Source organism: Aythya marila (assembly GCF_965140915.1).
Source record: "Aythya marila genome assembly, chromosome: 11".
In the NCBI taxonomy this organism is placed as follows: domain Eukaryota; kingdom Metazoa; phylum Chordata; class Aves; order Anseriformes; family Anatidae; genus Aythya; species Aythya marila.
Window position 1 is genome coordinate 3437380 of NC_139052.1, and position 20193 is coordinate 3457572.

Sequence of the window (20193 nt, forward strand, 5' to 3'; positions counted from 1 at the left end):
GGGAAGGGCAGGACCTTGTAACAAATCAGAGGTACAGCTTCCAGATGAAAATCACACTGCCTTCAATGCCATGGAAATGCCTGTATTTCCCCCTAAGTATATTTATTTCACTCCCTTATCTGTCTGGAAAATAATCTGCAAATTTATTCTGGATTTACCATAAAAGCCCTCATATCAAAAGCAAGCAGAATAAACAAAAAAATGTCTTTAGAGGAAGTCACCTCATAAGGTGACCCCTTATTTTATGCTGCTTGCTACGGCTGTCGACTTCTGGGGTGGGAGGCAAGAGCTGGATTTCCAGTTTGCTCGGTCCCAGCACAAGCCAAGAGTGATGTCCTACTAAGTAGGTAATACCTCTGCTTATTAGATTTCTTATGTGCTCTAATACACACTGACAAGCCATTTTCTATCCCCATGATTTTCAAAGGCTCATTATTTACCTTCAGCTCAGGGCCATGAGTCACAGCTACCCCAGGCACCAAGGTTATGTTACCTGGAGCACGGAGAAGCTGGTACCCCCATCCCAAACATCATACTCCAGCCTGAAACAACCAAGCTCCAAGAAACGGGACTGATCCTCGGGAAATGCAAGTGTAGACATGAAAAGAGTATCGCCAAGCCCCCATGAAATAATATCTGCAAGTGGCAAAGGAGGCCTACTCAACAGATGTTGTACTTAGCCCAGATTTCTGCCACATCTATAGAGCAGTGTAACAGAGAATAGCTAAGCACGGTTAGATTAGCTCAGAGTTCCTTCATCTCTTGTGCTCTTAAGATAGCGTAAGCCACTCATTTATCTCAACAAATACAAAATTCTCCCATTTCCCTCAAAAAGAGGAAGAGAAAAGAGTAAACAGGGGAAGTCCCACTGTATTTTCTTGTGCATTATGCATTTGTTCTTCCATCAGCAGAAGTTTAACACCTTGGCCTGAAGCCAATCAGAAATCCCTCATAATGCGTTCAATAAGCCAAATCAAAACAATACATAGTTTATACGAGTGGGGAAAGAAACTTGAAGGTCATATTTCATCTGCTGCAGCTCATCGTGCTCATTCAAACAGATGCAGAAGGTTAACTAGCGAGATCTGCTCTTAAATGCCTGCTATTTCCAGTGGAAGGAGCTAAGCAACAACACTCTTTCCTCAGTACGTTATGTAGAGGATCAGCAGGAAAAGAAAAGAAAAGAAAAATCTTAACGCTAAGGAAACCTGGCCCAGATGAAGGGAAGATGGACAGAAGGGCCTGGCAAAATACTTTCATAGTGCAAATCAAAAGTTAGTTTCTGGGTGCATTAACTACAAAACTGAAAACATGACTCAAATTTTGTAAAGCACGAAACACCTCCCTCTGTTTAACAACGGGGATTCTAAAAACAGAATCAGACAAATGGAGAGGTGGCCCTCTTGTCCATTTGGAGAATGCTGAGTTTGTACAACAAACTTTTGTTTTTCAGGTGAAAATGTGTACTAGATAGAAGATACTATCTTCTACTATCTTTACAGCTGCCTGAGGTGTCTGTAGGTAAGCAATCTATTAATTAGATCCCGTACAACTTGTCCTCTTCTCAGTTTTCTCTGTATCTAAAACGGAGGTAACTCACTAATCTTCTTTTACGTGCTTTAGTCTTTTCTGGATTGCTTAACACCACCTATATGAGAGGTATTGGAAGGGTTAGAAATACAATATTCATATATTTTACACATTAAAACTAGGTAAAAGGTTGATAAAAATTACTATTCTCGACCCTGTTACATCAACTGATCACAAAAATCTATTTACTTGTTGGCAAAAAACCTGAGAGGAAAGGAAGAAATCACAGGAAGGAAGAGGAAAAAAAAAAGCCCTATCACACTGATGGAATTGAAATGATCTGTCCTTCTTCATGAGCATCACACTGTGCTGATAAACTAAATCTCTCTTTGATTGAAGGCCGAATTAAAACAGAGCGAATCAGGAACTCTTCTGACCCAAAAGTAATCCACTCAATCATATAATGCATCCCTTTCCTTTTAGCAAAATGAATAGCCCTCCACAGAACCTTTTTCTTCCTTGACAAGTCCTTGACAGAAGAATGTGAATCTGGACAGTTAAATGAATCAATCACCAGCTGCTAGTCTAGGGCCAAGATGGTGAGCCGAGGGGCCTGCCAGAGTTCACTGACCACTGGTCAAAGCAGGACAAAGGCTTTGCCTCTATGAATAGCCCGCTTCTGGGATCCAAAGGTCACTTAGCTGCCTTGGAAACGGTCCCCTTCGGTTATTTAAAGTTCTCAGGCTATTCTGCTGCAGATATTATTGTTTCAGGTGGTCACCATCTTTCCTCTTCACAAGTTTGTGAAAGGCCGGGCAACTATTATCTAGGTAAAAGCAAGAAAATGGCAAACACGGCAACAACTAAATAATAGGGTAAGGAACAATTAAAGTAAGCAAAAACAATGCTTAACATTTCCTCATAATTCCAGCTACTGAACATGCCTGTGAAAAACATCCTTAGAGAAAGAAGGTAAGGCACACAAAGAGCCAGATCCCCAACAGGATCCAGGTGCACCAAAAGTGCAAAGTGCTGATTACTTCACTGCTTTTGAGATACTTTGCATAAATGTGTTGGGAAGAGAGGGGGGGGAAATAAAAGGATGGGCTGCTCTCTAGTCATGAAAGTCATGAACACTGTGAGCTACATTTTCAGAAAGGCACCCTGTGCCTCCAGATAAGATCTACAGCCTAGCAAGTACATGGTGCTCTAGGCTATAAGCCGGAGCATCGCATAAATATTTGAGGGAGAAAAAATTTAAAAAGTAATGGACAGACCAGATAGAGGAGGAGGTGCGACCCACAGGTGCTAATTTCTTCGCAGCACTGCAGTTCACAGTTCTCTCTGGCACCGACCTAAAACCACTCACCACAAAAAAAGCTTGTCTCCCATACACCAGGGGAGGAAAACCAACCAACCAAGCAAAGCAAACACACAAAAAAAAAAACACTATTTCCCCTCCGAACCAGATCACAGAGAGAATAAAAGTTGCCCTGACAAACACTAGAGAATTATACAGCTCAGTGCTCATACAAGTCCTGTCTACACACAAGCTTAAACTGTAGTCAAAAGTATAAATCAAATGTGGGGTTTGTTAGTTCTGTGTTATAAGGCTTCCTAAGTCAGCTTACTTTGTGATAAACAATACTACCAGCAGGTTTACAAGTCCTGCTACAGACTTCTACCAGATCTTCACTGGTCAGTAAAGCAGGGCAATAACAACCCACTGTTCACCAAAATATTTTAAACTAAAATTAAAGCTATTGTTAAATACACGTACATGCTGACACACCAGTCCATGCCTTGGTTGGATCAGACAGTTCTGATATTTAACTTGTCTCAGAACTGTAGCAGGAGGCAGGTACTCTGCCATCACAAGGCTTTTCCTGACACCCTGCCTACATAAAACTTGTATTTTCAGGTATATTTATTTCTTTTGTTGCTGCATTACATACACGTTAGACAAATGAAGCTAACCACCAAGCTTTCCAACTAATGTAGCATTCAGTTTATCTGCCTCTCACATGTGTGTATACACACACGACGAAAATTTGCAAACTCAAGTGCTCAGAAGTCAGGAAACTGATGAAGAAGTTGCTCATGGAAGTCCATTTTTTGTTTATATACGTGCCTTAGCAAACAATCCAACTTTGCACAATCACACTTCCCCTACTATTCATGGCACCAAATGAATAGTGTTCATGTAATGAGCAACTATTCAATATTTTGTTTTCCCCTCTCTGTGCAGTGTGTGGCCTCATTCCTTATTTATTGCACTCTACTAAGCCCTGCCGCGAAGACAGAGTTATTAAATTCCCTATGGCCTTTTCTGCAGGGCTCTGAACTACAGTTCTTCACAAATGGAAACGCGTTTACTCACACAACACCTCAAGGCGAGGTTCTATTATTATTTTAATTTTACCGCTGGGTACAAACAGTCGGATGGTGGCCCAAAACATCACTAACTTTAGGAGTCCAAGATATGACAGTGATCCTTCACAGCACCCCATGTGCTGCAAGCACAGCTCCAACTTGTTGCGGCTCCAAGAGACCGAAACACAGAGCCTCACATCAAGCACAGAGGAAAAAAGCAGCACATCATGACAGGCTTTCTGTGACCGGTAGGGCCAACCTGGTTGTGGCACAGAACACAGAAGCTCCTGGTTGAAGCAGTGATGCAATTTCCATCCTTCGCAGGTCCCCTCACTGCGAGGTTATTCTTTGCCTTCCTGAAGTGCCTGCGAAAAGTCCGGGACTCCCAGGTCCTCACTGCAAGTTGCTCCGACAGGCACACTCCTCTCTGCCATTTCTCTGGAGCCAGGCTTTGGTAGCCCCCCAGTGCTCTCCCAGTCCCACCCTGTACCCATGGTGATCTCCACACGGAGCCAACCCCAGGCCTCCCTCCGCAGACCTTTCCCCAGTTCTGGTCACTTCCCACCAATGCGTTTCTCTTCCCCTTCCTGACCTCTAGACACATGAGGCCACTCACACCTCCACCTCGCCCACTTGCTCTCCCAAACTTCCTCCCCAGGTAATTAGGCCATTGTTTTCGCTGACTTCAGCTTTCGATGCCAGCTGGTTTCTCCAGGCAGTGTTAGATCACACTTCAGCTCCTCAGCAATTCAGAGCAGGAGAAAAAGGCAAGTCCACAGCTGCCTGCAGCTGCTTGGAAGGCAGGCCCAGCTTGGCCTTCCCAAACAACATGCTCAGCACCAACAACACCCTCGGTGTCTCTAGGCGAGTAAGGCCGTGCTGAATGCGTGCAAACTCAGGATTTTTCCTCACAATTTGCAGGACAACCAACTTTGGAAACATCTTAATAGCAACTGAAAAAGCTACTCCCAGACCACTTCCCAACAAATCCTATGTCTCTGCTCCCTAAGTAGACATTCCCATGCTTTCCTAGTGGAAAAAAAAATACAGAAAAAGCAGTTTTACTTGAGATTTGTGAGTGAATGGGATAAGCAGTCCTGCAGAAGTCTACTGTATAAAAAGAAATAGTAGTAATAATTATTAAAAAGACACAGATATTTAATAACAAAGAGATGGATATTGACATGACAAATTTCTATTCAAAAGGTTAACATGTCAGAAACTTAGTAACCGCAGTCCTGCAATAGCGCTATATATTATTATTACTATTATTACTGCAATATTACTGGGATATTACTGTTTGGTAAGTTTACTGGCAGACAGTGCCACCAGTCTGCTCAGAATAAGACCATCATTTGCACAGATCAACAGACCAGGAAAGGTGACTGCTGGTATTTTTAGCAAGATTCCTGACTGAAAAACAAACAAACAAACAAAAAAAACACAGGTTTCATCTGTACTATGTAAAAATAAAGCTCAGCAGCCAATTCTCTGTTTTGGGATACTTGATAGGAAGGATATTTGTCTTCTCAGAAAATGATGTTTTTCCCATTGACATAACTCTAGGCTCTGCTATTCCTTCAGAAATAGTCCTGTTATTGGGATTAAAGCCAAAGGGGAAAGAAAAAAAAAAAAAAAAAAGATACAGGGCCAACCCCTGCTAACATTCCAAAACTTCCACCTTACCTAGCACAGACGTTTCAATGACTCCAAATCAGAACGAAGTTACAAGAAACAGTCTGCAGCTCAGACTTACTCAGTTGTTTCTTGAGATGGTCTGAGCTATTCTACCAGTTGATAGCTCCAAAAAGTTGAGACAACCCTTCCCAGATAGTCCCATATCCCAGCTACTCCTTCTTGCTTATATCCAAGCCAGGTCTAGTACTTGTAGGATCCCAGAGGACACCAGTTCAAATCATCACAGCTAACTACATTAGTTCAATAATTTACATATCCCCAAAAAAGGTGTTTTTTCTGCCATGTTACCAATCAGATGAGCACCACAGACTGAACAAGAGACATGGCATTTACTGCATCCTAATCCCTACACTTCCAAAATTTCAAAACTAGTATCAGCCACCTTTTGTTTAAAGCATGATTGATTCTTCTCTTTTGGATAGATTGAACTTCTTTATATTCCATTGCAGTTTCTTTTTTAATAGCTTCATGATCACGTCATCAGTGGAATTTCATATCCAGTATCCACCTAAAATCCCATAGGCTACCACTAATGAAGGACATTAAAGTAAACATCAACATTACAAATGCTTTTCTTAACACAGAACATAGGTTTTGAATGCATTTTATTCTCTCGGTAGGATCTACCTCCAGTATCACCTCCGGTGCAGAAAGTATAATATGTCTTTGACTCAGCTCTAAAAGTAAAGAAGCACTGTTTCTAAACCGAAGTCCAATGAAATTCTTCATGAGAAATGCTTATCATATTCTTAAAACGAAATATTCTCAATATAACCTATGACCTTAAACAAAGCCTAGTATAATACCATGTATCTTATAATGATACCTATTAGCAAATTAGGTATCTTGCCTTGTGTGCAGAGAAATAGTTTCCTGCAGTTCATTTATGATACATAAGGACAGATTTTTTTAGCGTGCATATTTTTATTATTTATTTTACATAAAGTCATGAAATCACAATCATTCTATGCAGGTGCTATGGATGAACATATAAAGCACTGTGTGGATTTCAGGGATTCACCATCTGAAAGCTTTTATTCTTCCACAGTGAAGGAAAGTTATGACCTTTGACATGTGGCTATGGTGCCAAAGAAACTGCTCATAAATGTGTGTCAGTAAAGAAGCAGAAATCAATAAATTCATTTAATCCAGTGAACTATTATGTAGTGGGACACAATATATTTTAAAGAGCCAACTGCTCTACTCTTTCTCTCAAAAGATGAACATCTTACCTAACAGATTTTGGGATGTTCAATTTTTGGATGGTTTTACAATCTGAACCTTGTCTTTAACCCATTAATAAGCATTTTAGTCTGATATGCCACAAATTGTTAGCACATTCATTCCTGCTCTGAAAGATCCCAGATACAACTGGATCCAGGTAGCACAACAGGAACACTAGCAGGTGGGCAGATATCCTATTAACAACCTCTACCATTGCTGGAGATAGCTATCCACAGGAATCAAACACAGGCAGGTGTTAAAAGCACATATTTTTCACACCAGGTGCTCAAGAGCAGAACGAATAAGATATCATTCCAAACACTGTAATTTCAAAAGACCAAATGAATCACTACCCTACAACATATATTGTGAAGCTTTTCAACAAAGCATTTGGTCATCTACCATATGTTTTATGTGAATCAGCAATAAGCAATATCATGTGAAGGTGATGACCATTAAAAACAAGTACTAAATGCCATGTGCTGGGAATGTCACAAACTCCAATCAGTATTACCAAAAATTCCATGCACTGCACACCGTATCAATGCTTACCTCTTCTAGTGTTTATCATAGCCAAGAATCCCAAATACTAGAAAATAATTATTGCTAGAAATAAGGTTCACAGCCTTAAAACAAGGAGAAAAAAAAGTTTACCAGCTGGAAGGAACAACAAAAATCATGTTTCAAAAATGAAAAACAAACAAAAATCCTTGCACCATATCCACTTCTTAAATAAACAAAACATTAATTTTGAGAACACATAGAGTGATTCACCAGACTACAGACTTAGATGTACCGGTTGCATGAGCCACAGTGCACAGAGCACTGCAGATTTGTATTATGCCACATATGCTGTATACAGCTCAGTCGTGATAAAATTGAGCTGCCCTCATGGCACGGACTGGCTGAACTAATAAAAGCAGTATCCAGTTTCAACCTCTACAGAAGATCAATGATAAATCTGCTTGTAAACTGTGGGTCACAGGGCTGTTTGCATAAAGGAGCACTAAAAGGAAGATGGGAAAAAAAAAAGATTGTCATGTGCTCATTTACACTTTTGGGGGACGGTGAAGGGGAAGGAAGTTTCACCCTTGTAATTTGGGACACACCACATGCAAAGTTTCTCTTTCCTCAGGCAAAATGACAGAGTCGTGCCAGAACTCCTGGAGAATATTTCCAGTTAACATCAATTTGCCGGATGTCACAGACAAGTTTAATGAACAAAATGATAAATGTCTGTCAATGGCTTCATAAAGTCAATGAATTCTCGTTACAAAGAGCATACATAATGCACAGCTCTGCCTGAGGCACATGTTAGAGTTATTAGAGGTTTACTAGAATCTCAGTGTAGACAGTGACATGGTAATTTAACAATTTACACTAGTTAATCTGCTGATAAATTACCCAAACAATTATTAATATGTTCAAGATTGTACTAGCAAGAGAAAGCAAGAAATTATTTAGAACTCTTCTGCGTGTTCAAAGACGTTGAGTCTCATTTTAAAGTTTCCTTGAAAACATGATGGCTTATTTGATAACTTCCAGTTGTAACAAAACGTGGAACAAAAACCAATACCAGGTAACACTGTCCCCTTGTTATTGTCTATTGTAAAGGCTATCAAAACAGCTTTTTCTTAATCATACTTATTATCTGATTTTGAAATGACAGCCAGACCACTTGAGACAAGATATTACGGTTCTGTCCAATCATTTTTACCTCATCTAAATTTGGGGTCAAAATTGACCTTTAAGTATCTTATGACACTTCCCTCCTTTGCCACAGCTGTGAAAATAAGCTCCACTGGAAAACAGTACCTCCTTCCAGCCACCAGACAGGAATAAGGAGGAGGAGGGGATTAGCAGAAGCAGTTTTGCAAGTCCAAAGCAAAAACATAGCATATTAAAAAAAAAAAAAAAAAGAAAAAAAAAAAAGAAAAAAAAAATACATGCAGCAAAAACTGCCTATGACACATGAGAATTAGAAAAGGGTGGGAACACTGGACACAAATGCAGAGAAAAATGTGAATATTAGAACAATCAACAAACAAATGAAAAGCTTTTGTATTCAATGCTTCTCCTTATGTTAAGGTGTGCAGAAGTGAGTGCATCACAATACAGCTTAAAAAAACAACAAGCCAGTCTGTGACAGGCAGATAGATGGCCTTGGTGATGTTGGTGTAAGAAAAGGCGACTGATCATCGCTACTTCACGTGAGAAATTAATACTGCAGAGGTTGAGGGGATACAAAAGAACAGATTCTTTTTCCAGTCCTATTCTCTTGTGTTTTTTTCTCTTTAACCTGACATGGCTCAAATGGGAGTTATACATATATCTACATAAATAACTCAAAACCCTCACCTAGAAAATTCAGAAAGATATTTAGTGTAATGTAAGACTTGAGAAGTAAGCCGTAGATATCTACCAGGGTATCTCCAGATTAACTGTTACACATGTCGTAAAATTACAGATCAATTAAGAATCCAGCATTTTTTCTTCTATAATTCTATTAATTTATGATACCATAAGGACAGGTGGGTTTTGCACAAGAAATTCTGACCTAATGAAATGAGAACAGACAATGTAATCAATCAATATGAACAGGAATCATATCTAAAGATGCTTAAACAACAAAAAAAAAAAAATCAGTCTGAAGTTAAAGAGTTGCTGCTGTTCACAAAATCTCCTCCAGCTTCTAACATGCAGGCATCAGTGGATCCAAGATACAAATCACAAGATGCAAAGACTTAGTTTAACTGCCCCTTAGCTATGTATTAAAAGAACACCAGAAGACATGTTTAATGCCTGTAGTAACTTTTGTGAGTCCCTTCCCACTGGTCGACTTGGTGATAATTTCTTTCAAAACTGACTCTCACATTCAAATAACTTCAGAATGGAACAACAGCTAATTTCCATTACACATACTTCTAGGATAAAGGAAAACATTGCTATTTTCAAATTCAAAATCACAATTTTATCATGTTCTGAGACTAGTGGACTAGGTAACATCTACTTAAGCACAGGCTTGGCAAAGACATTCCCCGTCTAAATACTGATTTGATGAACTGCAGGGTTTTGAGACAAAACCCATCCTACCACCAGGCCCATTATATTGATTCCAGGTAGAAAGTTTTCTTCTGAAGATTTTACAGATGAGAAGGTATATCAAGACCCTCTCCTCCAGTTAGATTTGTGCTTTTCACAACAGAATTCATTCATAATTCACAAACAATGGAAATCTTATTTCTTGCTGTCCAAGAGAACTTCACAGGGGCTCTAATGGTAGTCACTTGGCAAAGGCTGGAGACATAATTTGCTCAGTAGTATTCTACTACTGAAAAAAAATGATAAAATAGAAGTCAAAGTAGAACTTTAAGGTCTTGAGAGGAAAAGTGATGATCATTACTTTCTATGCTTTCTATGGAAATGACTGCTGAGTTCTTTTGGTTTTGCTTTTTTACTACTGACCTGACTGAGCAGATGGCTCACCTGTATTTTCTTCTGCAGCAACATCCCTTAAAAATGGCCATACCTCAGTGTCTCCTGAGGTATCTAAACACAGGGTTTCCACACTTGCAGATTACTAATCATTTTTTGCACTTTTTTTTTCAAAAAAGAGTACCTTCGTCTCTACCACCTGGTCTTTGGATTTTCAATTTTCCAGCGTTCTGTTTGATTGGTTTGGCTTTGTGTGGGGGGTTTTTGTTTGTTTGTTTTCTTTTTCATTGTGTATAGAAGCAATTCCTTCATTTATGCTATACAAGGTCAAATTACATGACCTGGTTGTTTCCTGTACACGCTCATGAGTTTTTAGATAGTCAAGGACAGGTTTCCAAAAGGAGTGGGGCTGGGACCGAGTGCATCACGCATTCTGCGAGCCTCACCAGCCTCCATGCCCATGACTGCCAGAAACTCCACTTAATGAGGTTCCTACTCATTTTCTATTTCTGTAATGAACATTCTTGTCCGTTTTCAATTTTGCTAGGACATCTCTATCAGTGCATCACTCATTCCACTTGTTTCATATTCCAGAAGTCTTGTCTTTCCTCAAAGCATTTTCTATGTGCAGAAACAACTTTTTAAGATCATTTTCAAATAACTTATGGGAATATATGTATATTGTTACATTAGTCAGAATAAATTAGTTTATACACATGTAAACCCAAGAACCAAGTCTACAAAAGACTAAACTCCACTCCTGGCCAACTTTCTCCCCCCCCAGTACTTAAGACACTCATTCCTAGCAGCCCTTCCAGAGATGGTGAAGTAGTATCCTGGTACTTTGCAACTTTTGCCTCAAAGTAATGATTAAATTCTAGTAACAGCTTTAGCTATAAAACTTGTCAGCATCTTTTATAATATGTTGGTTTTCAGTATTTCATTTCTCATGTTGCATTCTACTGCTCTGACACGTAGTGAACAAGAAGATCCTCACAAGTTGCTATCGCAGTTGCTACAGTGAAACATCCAAGCTAGAAGAGAACATCACTTCCTCAACAACTACTGAAAAACGTACTGATTTTTCCCATCAGCCAAACTCGGGCATCCCCTGACTCTAGCAGGATGTTAAGAGCTGGTAGTATAACAGTGGCACAGAAAGACTCAGACACCCTGAAATTTCTACCCTCTACAACACAAAGACTGTACATTGTCATTCTGGGGGGGTTGATAAGGAGAAGAAACTAAGTGAACTTCACAAGCATATGGCAGACCTACGTGCACCTGGGAGTAGGGGGGACTGATACCTAGATGCTATTCCCCTGCGTTACAGATGCACTGATGTGTCAGAAACCTCCTTCCAGAAGCCCAACAGAGACAGGCAATTGAGAAGCAAGGCCTTGAGATGATAATTGTATTATCCAGATGCCACTTTGGTTTGTTGGTTTTTTTTGCCTTCATGAATGTTCACATTGTTAACAACAGAACAAAACTTTTCCTCCCTCGAGAAGATAAAATCCTATTTCATTAAAATAAGTAAATAAATAAATAACTGCTGAAATGTAGGAAGCATCAAGATAAAAAAAAAAAAAAAGGCAGCAAAGAAAATCTGTCTAGTACTACTTATTTACATTTTCCTCTAAAATATAAAGAAGGCCATCTCCCTCCAAATCTTTACATACAGAAAAAGCAACACAGAAGAGAAGGTTATGATTTCATCACTTAAGTCACAGTTAAATCCTCCGCACTCTATTGGTTTCATACCCATCTCCTTCCCATGTCTGATGCTTATCTCCATCCAGTAGCAATTTTATCCATACAAACAAAAAAATGTTTTCAATACAGATGCAGGTCTTTGAACACTACCCACAATGGATTTCTTAGTGCCCAGCACAGACCTTCTAGTTTGATTTTTTCTCCTCTAACTCAATTGCCAAGACAATCAACTTAAAAATGTAGATGTTGCTTAAAATTCTGCTGCTTAAAAGCAATGTAGAGGTTGACCCTGGTAACTAATGTTGACCATACAACGCACACTTGCTCAACAAAATGGGAAGGTTTGACGTTGTTGATTACTTTTTCACTTAGGTGGTGATTACTAGTTATAAAGACTGGAAGTAATCAATCCCAATTTAACAGCTGGGCCTATTGATGGGACAAAAAAAAAAAAAAAAAAAAAAAGAAAAAAAAAAAGAAAAACTAAACAAAAGATTATGTACACAGTTTTGGATATGAGATGTAGAAAAATACAAAACGTTGAGCAAAACACCCAAAAATGAAACACAAATATGTCAATCGATGGACAAATCTGTAGGAAAGTTCTTAGTAACTTAGAAATTCTTCCTCCAAGACTCTCTTTTGTCATGTCTTAAGTTGTCCTGCACACCATCAATAGCCACAGCTGTTAAATTGTGAAGACGTGACAACAAGTCTCCAGGCAAACAACTGCTCAGAGTGAGATCCTTTTCTTTAGGATAATCAGAGCTGGCTGACAAAAGGGGGCCTTACTGAATGCCCTTTCAACAATGTCTACACCAAGAAATGCAGAGAGGGAGGGAGAAGAAAGGCAGGGGTGGGGGGAAGCACCACACTGCAAGAACAGAACAGCATCCTTTGCTGCCCTGCAAGAAGAGAAATCTCAACAGTTTAGTACGTGCTTCACATGGAGAATTTGCATCAGGTAAGAACACCTCTAGTCGTGGCTCTGAACAACTTGCAGCACGGCACCACGTTTCACTTTGACATTTCTCACACAGGTGAGGGTTTTATTAGCTACAGAACCCACTGCCAGTCAGACTGAGCTTCCCTTTAAAAAAAAGAAGCTGGTAAAAACTTTATATGTTATAAAGATAAGGTGATAAAAAACAGTAAAAACCATCATAACTTTGGCCTCACTATTTTGGAAGAACAGCAAGCACATAAAATGCCTCAGGTTGACATTATGCTTGACAAATATGAAACTGAGACGTTGAGGAAACCTGTGAAAAGCTCTCTTCTCTACTGACATGGTAACGCAAACAAAGACTGTTCATAGGTGCTAAGTAGAGTTTCTTATACTTGTTGTCCTGGAAAGTATGTAAAAGCCCCTTCCTTAGCCTGTGGAAGACCTGTTACACGTGCAGACCAGTTTCTGCTGAAAGAAGAAGGAATGCCCTAGTGCAAAAGAATAATAATAATAAAAAAAAAAGGTAACAATTTGTTATGTCTTGACAATTTCTTCTGTAAATATGTTGCAGAAGCCCAGGTCAAAAAATGTCTGGGGGAGTTCTTGAAGAAATTTCTAAAAAAGAAAGAGTTAAGAAGGATAAATTTAAATTTCTCTCTCTTTTATTTTTTTTTATTTTTTTTTATTTCTTCAGTGTATCTGAATTAAAGTACAAAAATACTACAGCTCTTCTTCACTGTTATCAGCTAGCATTCCCAATTGAACAGCTGGGCCTATTGATGGGACAAAAAAAAAAAAAAAAAAAAAAAAAAAAGAAAAACTAAAACATTAAACAAAGAAAAACTAAACATTAAACATCTTCCTCCTGCCTTAAATACTGGAATGGAAATACACTGCAGATCAGCCACATTCACTCAGCTTAGGAAGCAGTTTTCTTCCCAGGGCACTCAAATCAAAGCAATAGCAATAAGGCAGCACTTGTAAAAACCTAAAACAAGCGCTTCCTCAAATTGTCTGTAACCACACTAGTCCCACAGCATTAAGACCTTGCTATCTCTTTTAATACAAGACTATTGTCTACAGCAACCATTTGCCACTTCATTCCATCTCAGTCAGAAAACACTTCTGCCCTTCTGCTCCCCACCCCCATCTCAGAACTTGTTTCTCCCTTCATCACTATTTAACATAATTAAACATACCTTTGAGATCTATAAACATTTGGAGGATACCTGAGATGACAGATTCCACACTGAAAGAAAAGCATTAGACCACAGCTATTGACCTCCTCATTTAAGGCAAGGCACTAAAATTAATTTTTAAAAAAGTAATAGCAGAAGGGCAACGTTTCTGCATCTGTACACATTCCAAAAAGGCCACACTTGAAGAACATTTATTTTTGTGGCAATCTAAGCTTTGGTAGCATTTCTCCACCAAGATTTTCACCTTCACAACACTCCTCTCAGTTACACCAGTACAATCAGTGCAAGGGGCTCCATAACAGAACTCATCAGGGAACTCATTTGGGTTAAAAAACATCTTTTGTTTTAATTCTATTATTTTAACCCTGATCAGTTCCCTGTTCAGTTAGCCACACGTGTAGCTATGCCCACAGGAAGTAGGGCACAATGCAAAAGTGGGAACAAGCAGCTGGAACAAGCATGGTTTAGTACTAAGAAAGCGTGATTGCCATAGCAGAGGATAATGCACAGCTGGATGCACTCTTAAGTAATCAAATATTTGAAAGTAGAGCAAAAGATGTAGGATATAAAAACAAAAACATTACCAGTTCCCTGCCACATGGACTAGGCCCAGCAGTTCTCAAACTGTAACGAAAGCGAACAGCTTCCTTAAGGAGCATGTTCCAAGAAATCCTCTGCTCGAATAACCTTTCATTCTGGTGTAATGCAGAAACCTGTTCACGAAGAATGGGCTTAATGTTTCTTGTAATTCGCACGTAAGACATTCAGCCAAGTTACAAGAGGAGAAAGGGTTCTCTAGGGATACTTCTACCAGCTGTATATATCCCTTCCATCCATTTAAGACTTCAATTTCCACTTTTTGTGAAAAGGAAATAAACAGTGAGCATCCTATCCAATCACTACTCAAAGCCTGTGTTACTAACTTCAGAACAGGATTGCCCTTTCTCCGTTTTTTCTTAGCATTACCTTACTGCAAGTCTAGCTGTATCTATGGACAGAGTCTTAGTCAACTGTGGTTAAACTTTTATTCACCATTTAAATTGCAGAAATACAAAAATCTCACTTTATTTATTTTTAGCTGATTATTCAAATTGTACCAGAAGTGCTTGGACTTCCTCCACGTTGTACATGACTTTTATATTCTGTTTAGAGAGATCTCTCCTAGTAGCAGTGGCAGCAACAAGGGGAATTTTGTGTAAGTCGTTTACTCTTCTCTATTAGCATTTTACCCCTACATGGTGCCTCACAAAGACCCGCACAGGAACCTCCCTCTCTCCCCCCTACATCAACTAGCCAGCTTTGGATGCAACTATAAGCATGTACCGATACGAATATTTAGTTTTACCTAAGCAATACCTCAGCTCCACAGCTTCCTTTAAAAAAGTGGGGGGATCTTACAAAAAAAAAAAAAAAAAAAAGCCCTAAATTAGTCAAATTCTTTTGTGCATGGATGAACAACAGGAAAGCAAAGCCTTGGGGCCTCTGGGGAGGAACCCTGTCCCTGCAGACCTACTCTGATGTGCTCGGGAGATAAGGCTCCATAGTGACACTTAAGGAAAGGCCTGCTCACATTTGAATTTCTGCATTCCTCAAGAACAATTCATGGCAATCACTAACTTTGCAGAGGAGCTACATGAAAGCTTTGGCCAATGAATGAGGGTCATCTGCTCTTTATCACAAGGGTAAACCTCATCCTGGCCAGTTTCTAACCTTTTAACCCTGTGAATTCTTAATTTGCACATGAATAATGGAATTCTTGCCAAGAGTGCAACCTTCAGCTTCCAGTTCCTAACTTTAGAAACCAAGACCTGATCTCCTTGTGTGTTCAAATCTTAAACTCTTGGACAGATTAAAGTTTTTGGTTTCCAAATGCAACACTAAACATTACAATTCTGAAGCAAAAGATAAGCTTACCAGCAAAATCTCTGATCAGGCAGAGTAAAAGAACATCCTTGCACCCTGCTGCTACCAGAGACCTAAGAGAGCATTTGCTTTTTTCCTCCCAAGAAAGAATGCCCATTTAATGCCTATTCTCCACCTGTTTAATATGTATAGTTCTTTCTGTAGCCTGACCACAAGGTAATTTGCTTTTGCAGCAACCACAACTGATTCTAAACAAAACTTACAAGCCTAAAAAAAAAACATAACTTCAAATTTCATTTCCTTTAAACCTCTGCAAGTCATGACAGCCAGTAGAGCCACTGGAAAATGAGATAGAAAAGCAATTTTGCATGTGTTTTCTGGACGTCAGTGATACAAGTGGTAATGACACCAAATATTGCCTTTTTTGTAGCTTTACAGTAAAGATATGACATTCTGAAACTCAGCAGATTGGAATACAACAAAAAGGAATAAACTGCTGCATGGAATAATTTCACGTCTGGTCACTAGTTAACCACTTAATCTCTAAGTCAACATCACCTACTGTGACCATTACAGATCCGCTATCTCTTCTAGTTTTCTCCAACAGCCATAAGAAACCTTTTTAAGCATTCAAAGAAGAAAAAGAAACCTTTTGTCATAGTCTTACGGGAAGGAGAAAAAAAAAAAAAAAAAGGCAAAAAGGCTGCAAAACAAGAGTATCATTCACAACACACAATCTATTTGCTTGTGTGTCTTCCCTGGTGGTAAGATTTCATTATTTAAAAACAAACCAAAGTGAAACCATCTTTCTGGTGAAATGACGTGTATGTGAGAAACAAACATTTACGGCAGTTCAATCCTGTCTGAAGAAAAAAAAAACAACAAGATCATACCAATGTATTACTATGCTCTACTACTACAGTGCTCCATACCATTCCAGAAGTTCTCTCACATGAGGAACACAGAGCTCTTCCTGCAATGTCTCATATTTAATATTGCCCTAATTTTTCCCTCAGTCCTATACCCAGAATCCATCATCTACTGCTTTGCTTTATGTTTATAACAAATGAGATTCCTATCCTCTTAAGAAAGGCTTTCTTCAGTTTGTTTATTAATGGTGCTGACACTCTGAAACCTAACGTTGTGAATGTAAATGTCAACAATATTAATACTTCATTTTTCATCATTTAGTCAAAAGTATCCAAGAACTACCAAGGCTCTAATCCTTAAAGTGAGTAAGATGCCATGATACAAAGTAATAAATAGCCAGTTTTCAGAAATTGAGAGTTCACAGCCTCTTGCAGCATGTGAAAACTCGTAACTTTCCTGGAGCCACCTGCTTCCACCAGGCTGGTCTTCAACTGCTGAAGCTCCAGATCACTGAACAAGGTATTTCACACCTTCCTGAGATACCTTATGGACAGCTTTTATATTCAGTTCAGAAGCACACGGGGGAAAAAAAAAAAAGAAAAGAAAAAAAAAAGTTTAACATTCAGACTGTTTTAATGCCTGTTAATGTACTAACTGTATTAACTAATTAATTTCAGATTGAATTTGATAAAACTTGCAATTCACAGCCAAAGCCTAGTTTCCACAGAGGTATCAGTGCCACAGTTTACTGCAACTTGCCACGAAGAACAGGGTTGAAGAGGTCAAAGGGAGCCTTTTCCTATTAGATTAAGTTCATCAGTTAAGTCCTATTAGAGAGGGAACATGAGAGGACTACACAAACTGTGTACTCTGTGTTATACTCTCTTTGAAATGACCCCAGCCTACTGGCAAAACTCTGCACTGTCCTGGAAGAAGGCATGGCATTCAGTTCCCAACGCACATCTCTTGCTCAATACATTTAAAGATGCTAGGAAAACCAAGGGCAACACACGCTTGGGGTCAGACCATTAAAGCTATAAAGGCACTTACACGCAACAATTTCCCTCACCGCTCAGGCAGCAGCAGGGCCTGGAGTGCCCACAAGTGTGACTCCCCCAGTGGCACTGTGTAACAGGTCCTTATGGCAGGTTCCAGAACCCTAAAGCAGTGGCACCAGGTAACAGGTCCTTATGGCAGGTTCCAGAACCCTGAAGCAGTTCCAAAAGGGACAGTACCCATCCGCCTGGCTGAAGGTAGACAGCAGAACAGCAAGGACTTGGTAATTTAGGGACATGGTTTAATGGTGGGCTTGGCGGTACTAGGCTAAAGGTTGGACCAGATGATCTTAGAGGTCTTTTCTAACCTAAATGATTCTCTGATTTAATCTTCATGATGGCCCTGAAAACCTTTCCCCTCTCCTCTCCCAAAGAGAGCCATCTCTATTATTATTGTACTCTGCCCCAAGATATCCCCAACACTACTCATCACAACATCAGACTATTGAACAAGAAAAAAAAAAAAAAAAAAAGATTTGTAGATAACCCTTGCAAAGTTTCAAGAACAGGACTTGTGAAATGAGACCCAGAAGGTTGGTAGCAGCATGGCTCTGCATCATCTGCAACCACTCTACCAGCACAGCTTGCTCTGGTGAGCGAACCACATACGGCACCACCGATCACGAGGGCTCACAGGTGGCTCTGCCACTCCGGCCACATCACAGACTTGAACGGAGGCATGACAAGATTTGTTCATAATGTTTACACATACAAAAAGAAACAAGTGTTTTGCAGAATTGCCTCGCTATTTGCTTTTGTGATTTGTCTTTTCATGCGCACAAACATCAGAACAATAGGTTGTTTTGTGCTGGTCAGGAGCTGTTGCCACAGACTTGGGAGCAGGTTAACAAACAAGAGCTGGAACTTACTTGCTAGAGTAAGGTGACTTTTTTGACTGAGAATGGCTCCATGCTTGTTCAGAGCTAAGCACTGGTAAAATCCTTCATCTGACAGCTCTCCTTTCTTTCCTTCCACCTCACTGATGTATAAAGAGCCATTGGATAAAGTGTAGATCCTTTCATTTTCAGATACTTTGACTCCATTTTTCAGCCACGTAATACTTATAGGAGCTTCACCACGGGCCTGGCAGTCTAAAACCACCGGATCCTTCCTTGAGACCGTAACATCTTGAGGCTCCTTCACAAAAAACAGTTCACTAAAGCACCACACTCCTAAGGGAGAGAAAAAGATTTTGACTGTAAGTACGGCCGTGCTTGTTACCCAGAGCACTTGTGAGCAATCCCACACACACGAGGCAGACCCGTTACTGCTATTAAAGGCTCCGAGACCTCCCAGCCCTTCCAGCTGCACCCCGGCCCCCTCCGGGAAAGCTGCACCACTGCCTTCCAGCCGAGTAAAGTCGTCGGGGTCCAGGCTGCTCAGCCTCTTGCCTCCCGGCTTCCAGACGCATCCCGGTGTGGGATGAGTGTGGGAACGGGTGCCTCCAGCACAGCCCCGGCTCGGCAGCGGGGTGCTGCAGGCAGCGGGGTGCTGGGGTCCCCGCCGTGCCCCCACGCAGGTGCCAACTCCTGTCCGCCGCCGGAGCTTCGCCAGCACCCGCCGGGCGCCCGAGCCGCTCGCTAATTTTACAAGCCTGTCACAGGAGCTGGGGCGTCGTAAAGGGCTAATTTTACAAGAAAGCGTTAAGGAAACCCCTCACTCCGGCGAGCGGAGCCTACCCTTTACCCCCCCGCTCCTCCCGTCCTGTCCCCGCTGCCCGGGCGCCCCTCACAGCGCCCAGCCCTCGGGGGCGCCGGGCCGGTTAACGGCACCCAGGGGCCGGTGCCCAGCGGCCCGCTCCCGCCCCCTGCCGGCGGGGCTGCCCGCACCCCCCCGCTGCCCGCCCGCCCCGTCGCGGGGCGAACAAAGCGCGGAGCCGCGCGGCCGCCGGTGCCGGCTCGGTGCAGCCACGTGCGGCGGCGGCGGCACGGACCCGGCCCGGCCCGGCCCGCACTCACCTGGCAGCGGCAGCAGCAGCGCCCGGAGCAGCGCCCGCAGCAGCGGCGGGCGGCGGAGCGGCGCCATTTAGCGGGACGCGGCTCGCGTGCCCCGCCGGCCGCCGCCAGAGAGCCCGGTCAGCGGGCGAGGGGAGGAGACAGGGGGCGGACAAGGAGCGGCCCCGGCGCGCCCGTCCCGGCCCTACCCTCCGCATCCCGTCTCCATTGGCCTTCGGGGAGGCGAGGGGCGAGGGGCAGGGCCGGGGCCGGCCGGGGGAGGGCCGCGGCTGGACGGGGCGGGCCGCGGCGGACAATGCCCCCGGGCCGGGCGGGGGCAGGAGCCG

General features: G+C 41.4%; 1 protein-coding gene across 1 annotated transcript in view; it reads right to left on the reverse strand.

The window, feature by feature from the left end:
• PRTG (protogenin) overlaps positions 1–19937 on the reverse strand; it is a gene marked incomplete at both ends in the record, with an annotated part of 78705 nt that extends 58768 nt beyond the window's left edge. The window contains 2 exons of the mRNA XM_082769481.1: positions 18782–19084; positions 19871–19937. Of these exons, the coding sequence (XP_082625607.1) occupies positions 18782–19084; positions 19871–19937 (370 nt within the window). The remainder of the gene's footprint in view (positions 1–18781; positions 19085–19870) is intronic.
• Positions 19938–20193: the final 256 nt, after the last annotated feature.